Below are 7,258 nucleotides of genomic sequence, written 5' to 3' on the forward strand. Positions count from 1 at the left end.
AATTGCTTCTCTTATTGAAGGTCTACGATCGCATTTAAAGTGAGCACACCAAAGCCCAACAATTAACAAGCACTTCATTTGTTGCTCATTAATATGTCCACCCAACCTTTGGTCAGTTGCATTAAGAACCTCTCCCCTTTCATGGAGCTCCTTAACCCAGTTCAACATGACTACCTAACCTTTTGGGGTCACATGGTTGGTTGGCTTTCTTCCACAGGTAACTCCAATGCAGCAATTCCAAAAGTAGACATATGATTCCTTACTAGCCTTAACATGGTCCACAAGCCTTTTCAAGTGTGGTTTCATAAGTCATGTGCAATGCATGAGTATATATATATATATATATATTATATCAAATAACTCTAAAATCAATTTCATTTATTATTACACAATTTAAAATAAACACCTTACATTTATTCCACACTCATTCAACATATAACACTCTTACTTTAAATAAAATTTCAATTAAAACAAGTTTAACTTCTAACAACAAAAGCAATGTAGGTGGATAAGCAGCAAAGTGTGCTTTAATCTATGAGGAATTGGTGTTGTCATCCTGTAGAATCAGTAGCACCATTGGAGGTTGAAAGCAAAGCTACAGCTTTATTCATTGTTGGAGTATGATGTGATGACCTGGGGGTATCTAATTGAAGAAGAGGCAACGGAGCTTCAAAATTGAGCACTTGAATTACTTCCCTTATTGAAGGCCTACGATCATATTCAAAGTGAGCACACCAAAGCCCTACATTCAACAAACACTTCATTTGTTGTTCATCAAAATGTCCACCCAACCTTTGATCAGCTGCATTAAGAAGTAGTTCTCTTCCATGGAGCTCTCGAACCCAATCCAACATGACTACTTGATCTTCTGGGGCCTCGTTGATAACTGGTTTTCTTCCACAGGCTAACTCCAATGCAACAATTCCAAAACTATAAATATCTGACTCTTTACTTGCCCTTCGGGTTGTGACACATCTTGGGTCTATATAACCCTTAGTACCCACCAAATTAGTAGTTCTTGATCCCCTAGCATGGTCCACAAGCCTAGCTAAGCCAAAATCCCCAAGTTTGGCATTGAAATTTGAATCAAGCATAATATTGCTTGATTTTATATCTCTATGCAACACACAACATTCCCATCCTTCATGCAAGTAAAGCAAGGCTGAAGCCAAGCCTTGTACAATTTTGTACCTCACTTCCCACATCAGTAAGGTATCTTCTCTAAAAAGATGTGAATCTAAGCTTCCATTGGGCATGAAATCATAGACAAGTAATAGTTGTCCTCTACTTCTTTCATGGCACCATCCAATGAGTTGCACCAAATTCTTATGTCTTAATTGACTGATAATTTTTACTTCTGATGCATACTCCCTTATTCCTTGTCTAGACCCTTTTGATACCCTTTTAACAGCAACAATGGAGTTTAAGTCCCTTAAAAATCCCCTGTAGACCCCACCAAATCCTCCTTGGCCTAGCTTTTCTTTGTCATTGAAATCATTTGTTGCACGAGCCAATTCATCATATGAAAACCTCCTTGGTCCTATTCCCCTTTTAAACTCTTCATCAAGGGCACGATCATCTTTGTTATCCTTCCGATTCCTCTTCCACAAGGCAAACAGAACCATGGCCAACCCACCGACCAAAATAAATCCACCAGCAATGAACCCCACAACTAACATGGACATGTTCTTTTTCTTAGGGGAGAGGGCTAGACTGGGACCTTTTGGGTTGGCATTGTTATTATCAATTTCCAAACTTGAATTAAATTCCCAAGAATAAATAGTATGTATCGCATAAAATTTGCCGGTTGCTGCTGAGAATCCAAAAGTAACCCATTCAGGTAGGTAATCTCTCAAATCAACAATATGAGAAAGCGATTGCAAAACAGTATCATTGTTTCTAGAAACAGTAAAGACAACACTCAAATTTTGTGAACTAGAATTGTAACTAATCCAAGCTTCATTTCTTTCAGTAACGTTACTCAACCATGACACATTAGCAACAGATGTCATGGAGTTGATATCAATACCTACATGTTCTCCAGGCGGATCATCCCATTCAGGATTACTGCAGATATCAAATTCCACTGCAACAAAACAATTTTCCCGTGAACTTAACGCTGGGTTATAGAGACCAATGTTGCTACCATTGGTAAGCGCCGAAATTTTGGAACCGTTAGGTGCGAGGAAGAAGGTCAACCCATCTGCATGTTCAGGTTGATTCTGCGAATCAATGACAAAGGAAAAATGGGTAGCGAAATCTGTGAGGTTTCTGGAGGCCTTGTCCCACAGGTGCATGGGTCTGAAATAAGTGGCTCGACCGGCCAACCCTGCTTTCAGCTTGCTGCCTGTGAGTTGGATTACTTGGTCTTCATCAGCGAAAGCGTTCTCATATGATATGTTAAGGTCTTGAGAGGTAAAACTAGGGAAGTTGAAGGATAAAGCACTTGTAAATGTAATTGGGGTTAGTACAGAGAAGAAATTGGTGATCATAAATAGAGAAAAGAAGACGAAAAAATGTGGAAATCGGAAATGTTTGATCGTGAGGGTGTAAATAGCCATGATTGAAACTTTGGCTTTGAGGTTGTTAACATCCATTAATGGATTTTTGAGATGTGGTTTGGATTGAGATATTGCAGTGGTGTTATAAATCAAAGTGAAAATAAGTATAAGTCTTATAAGAGCAAAGTAAATCAACGTTTCTAGTCAAAGAAGGAAAAAAGAATAAAAAGTAAAGTCAACATTTTCATATTCTAATTTTTTCGAATGCTAATTCATCTGTATAACATATGAAGTAGAAGACGAGTCTTGTGGACCATCATTTACGCACAACCGGAAAAAAGCTTTAGAGCTTAAAGCGCTTTCTAAAAAAAAAAAAAAAAGTTTCCCGTAGCCTAGTAGCCAAGAGCTTTTAAGTTTTATGGCCTTCTAGAAAAAGCAGAAATTTACAGGTTAGTATTCTACAAGGTTGGCTTGAATTTTCTCAATCTCTATTGCATATATGTCTCTCCTTTCTATGCAATGTCAGAGCATTTATAAATGCTAAAAATGTTATTTTTAGCATTTATAACACATTTTATCATTATAACCACAAAAACTTGCTCCTACAAAGATACTAATGTTAAAAAATTTGACATCTTGCTATAGTAAGCTCTCATTTATTAGAGTGCACTGTAGCAAGATGTTATAATTTTTTAATGTTTTTTTTTCTACTGAGAGAGAGAGAGAGAGAGAGAGAGAGAGAGAGAATAAAAAATGAAAAATAAAGAATATTTAAATAAAATAGTAAAAAAATTGAAATTTTGATGTTAAGAGTATTGTAAAACAATACTTAAAGGTTGTAAAGCAATACTTAAAGGACATAAAATTAGATTTTTAGATACTAAATGCTAAAATTTTTAAAACTCTTGACCTGATTATTGCAACATACCTAGTTGCCTACATGGAATCGGTGGCTTGAAATATGAAGCCCACTTATGGACTTTCTTGTAGGAACAAACTTACTGACATTGACCCTTCTTGCACGCATAATATTGCTTGTCGACAATTTGGTGATTTTTCTCTATATAGACATGTCTATATACAGATAAAAGTCACCAAATTGTCCGAATGATTGTCATTATCACGATGTCTTTGTTGTTAGGCTGTGAGCTTGTGTGCTAGATACCTTGACTTTAAAATTACATCTACGAGGGATTCGGCTTTCCCTTTTGCACATGCAATTACCAAAATCTTTGACTAAACAGACAACAGAACAAGTTATGAGATCGCAGCAATATATGATTTGAATGGAAAAGAGATCTTTCGATTATCACACAGCATTTTACATTAATTCAAATTTGACTCCAATGTTCTCTCCAGAAAACTTTCATATATGGCTACCGAACTCTCAATGTCACTACATTTCCCAGACATATTTATCAAAGCAGATTGGATATGCATGTTTCCATGATCAAAGCCTAATTTTAGAACATAAGAGTGAATCTGCTTACCAAATTGAATATTATTGAACCCACTAGACCAATTCAAGAAGCCAACAAATGATCGAATTGAAAATAATTTGAGAGCATCAAACAATAAACCATTATCTGTATAGACTGCAACAATTGAATTCCATGAAATCACATCCTCCACTAGAATACTATCAAATGATTTTTTTGCATCAACTAAACTTCCACAAGCAGAATAAAAATCTACCAAAGCATTAGGTACGAATATATTTGATTCTACCCATCCAAACTTAACAGTGAGGCAATGGAGCTGCTTTCCTGGATACTACTCCCTCCATCCCAGTTTTTTTGTCCTCTATTTCATTTTGGAATGTCCCAAAATAATGTTCTGTTTCTAAAAATAAAAGTTATTAATTTACTAATATTCCTATTATACCCCTACTTTATTTTCAAAATTATTTGAAAAGAAAACTAATAAATATTTGAAAAATCAATCTAATTAGTGCACCTTTTTAGTTGCCTCATTAAGAATAACTCTTTTAAAAAAAAAACTGATAAATTTATTTAAGGGTAGTTTTGTAAACTTATACATTTTTATAATACAGACAAAATAATAAATGATATTTCCTTAAAAAAAGTTTGACTTTTCAAACATAACAAACAAATTGAGGAGAAATTATTGGTTTCTTCGGGAGGACCAGAAGGACCACTGATGTGGTCCTCCTGGCTCCTGCCAGCCAATGGGAAAGTTCCACGTGGCCATTTTTTCTGATTCAGCTCCACATCAGCACTTACCCATTACCTTAACTCTTGTTAACAAAACCAAACGAAGGTTAAAACTCAGCTCCACTTAACCACAGCCAGAAACCCAAAATCAAAGCCAAAATCAAAATTTCTTTCAAACACATCTGCATTTTTCCTTCTCTCTCCCTTTAGCTCTATTTCCCCAATATCTCACTAGAGAAGATATTCTCCCTCTCTTTCTGTATGAAATTGAAATTCAAAGAATTGTTAAGCCATGAAAGGTCGTTGTTTTCACAAGAATTCCGATAATGACATAGTCAATGGAGGCCGAAAGGGAAAACCAAAAATTTCCATGGCGGTTGGTTTTGGTATTGGATTTGGTGGGGACATGAGAATTTTGGGTTGCAGCATCCTTGTCAAGAAGCAAAGATAGGACCCAAAGCCCACAAGCTCCGATTAGTTTTGGTATCGGATTTGGTGGTCATGGGAATTTTAGGTTTTGGTTTTAAGACTCATGCCCATTCGATCTTAACAGGGATGTGGTTGATGAGATGAAGGCATACAGATGTTTTAAGTTTTTTTGAATTTGTAATGCGGGGAGGTTAATATACTGAGTCCTAGTTTTTAACTCTAGATTGTGATTGTGAGTCTTTTAGTTGTTAGGTTTCATGGTTTTGAATTTGAATGTTGTTGTTGATGATGCGAAATTAATGTCCCAAAGTTTTGAAGAAAGATTGTATCAGTGGCTTTGAAGAATTGGTTTTGATGTGATACAAGGCCAAAATACTGAGGTACATGCTAAGGCAAAGGTGTGCATTAATATGTGTTGGGTGATGCATAGCTGTGTGCATTGAGGTGTGCACTGGGGTGCGTGGGGTGTTGCTGTGAGGTGCGTGGGGTGCTACTGTGTTGTACCAAGGAGTTGAGCAATTGGTGGGGATGGTCAGGGGTAGTCAATTAGTTAGGCTACTGTGTTTTGGTATGGTTGTTTAAATTTGGAGTTGTAATTGCTCTTTAGAAGCTTAATTGTCCTAGAATTAGTTTGTATGTTAGGCTATTTTAGCTATGTTAGCTTTTAGTTATTGTATTTGCAAATAATTTTTGTATTTACAGATGAGGTTGATCTTTGTTTTTGGTGTTTGGATCTCATTGTAAATTTTGTTCATTTTGGCAATAAAATTTTTCAATTGTTAAGTAGCTTGTTGTTCAGTTTGAGCTTGTTCCCAATTATATGAGTTGTTTTTGAATAGTGCCTCTCTCATTGAGTATCAAGGCAAATTATTGGTAATGTTGTTAAAAGGGCAATATCTCATTGAGAAGTATTTTGTTTTGATGGATGAACTCTTCAAGAAAATAAGGTGTTGATTCATCTTTTTTGATACCATTCAAAAGGAGATATACACAAAAGTTATACAAATGCTAGGTTGTACCAGCATATTTTATGTCTTATGTCGTGAATTACATACCAGCTTACTCTGAAAAGTTGTAAAAACCAGAATGTGTAAACTCTCTTGTAGAATCAGTAATATCTATAATTGTCTCTCATTTTGCAGCCTATAGAAAGGATTAGGAACAACTTTGTTCTCTACTAAGGTTGCCAAAACACTATCAATCAAATCACCACTAGCGCTCATTGATTGAAAAATACAACTTTCATTTTCTTCTTCTGCCCCAAAATTCCCTTAGCAGCTATAACATAACCATTTACAAGCCAAACTATCATCAAGCTTAATTATCCCCAAATCCAAAAAATAAAACGTCAGCTATTTACAAGCCAAACTACTATCCAGAACACCTCTAGGAAATTCATATGCAATCATAAACTTTTTTTTTTCTTTTTTTTAATACCATTGAACAAAAGTTCAAAGTCTTACATAGTAGTTGGAACTACCCAAAAGTGATGGATTGGCATTAAAGTTGCCTGAAAAGCTAGATTATATACATCACAAACTATGAGCCTAGGAACAAACATAGAATGGACAAAAAGACCATTTTGATACAAAGACAAAAGATCCTCCATCATGTTCTGCTCTTGCTAGCTAGGACTTCTAATAAAGTTGACCACTTCCATAGTTCTCTTGCAATTGGTTGAAACCAAAACACGGCTAAAACCAGGGCTCCTAGCTTTGATAGTTGCTTCCACCAATGCTTCCTGCATTGCTTGGGTGGCATTTGTTGCTCCACAACTTGAGACACCATTGAAAATGAGATTCCCCTGCCTGTCTTTTGCTTTATAGGCATAACCAGTCCTTTTGCTCCTCCTTAACCTTGCACCTGCTATCTTAATGATCATCTGCTAGGTATCACATAATCCTTGTAGAGTGTTTTTCTGCCTTGTAGGCTGGTGTTGAGAAGTGTTTTGGTTGCTGAAAGCCACCTGATACCTGCAAATCAAAGTTTGAATAGTTAGACTAGCCTCCATACTAAGAGTGTTGGTCTGGGTTGAGGACATAGAATTGTGGTCAGCAAGGAGTAGGTTGTAGGCTTTTTCTGCTTGGTACTTACTAGATTTGGAATGTTTCCATAACAATTTGTATTGGCTAGCACCTACCTTGGAGATGGGGG

General features: G+C 36.1%; 1 protein-coding gene across 1 annotated transcript; it reads right to left on the minus strand.

Annotated features, from left to right (window-relative positions):
- Positions 1–363: 363 nt before the first annotated feature.
- LOC112027319 (L-type lectin-domain containing receptor kinase IX.1) lies at positions 364–3,078 on the minus strand. Its single transcript, XM_024059998.2, has one exon. The coding sequence runs from the start codon at positions 2,595–2,597 to the stop codon at positions 552–554; it is 2,046 nt and encodes a 681-aa protein (XP_023915766.2). The 5' UTR covers positions 2,598–3,078; the 3' UTR covers positions 364–551.
- Positions 3,079–7,258: the final 4,180 nt, after the last annotated feature.

The sequence above is a fragment of the Quercus suber genome, unplaced genomic scaffold (assembly GCF_002906115.3).
Source record: "Quercus suber isolate HL8 unplaced genomic scaffold, Cork oak 2.0 scaffold_5, whole genome shotgun sequence".
Classification (NCBI taxonomy): Eukaryota; Viridiplantae; Streptophyta; class Magnoliopsida; order Fagales; family Fagaceae; genus Quercus; species Quercus suber.

What these genes read in the sequence shown, in the direction of transcription:
- LOC112027319 (XM_024059998.2), bottom strand. Translation starts at nt 2,597, where the DNA reads ATGGATGTTAACAACCTCAAAGCCAAAGTTTCAATCATGGCTATTTAC.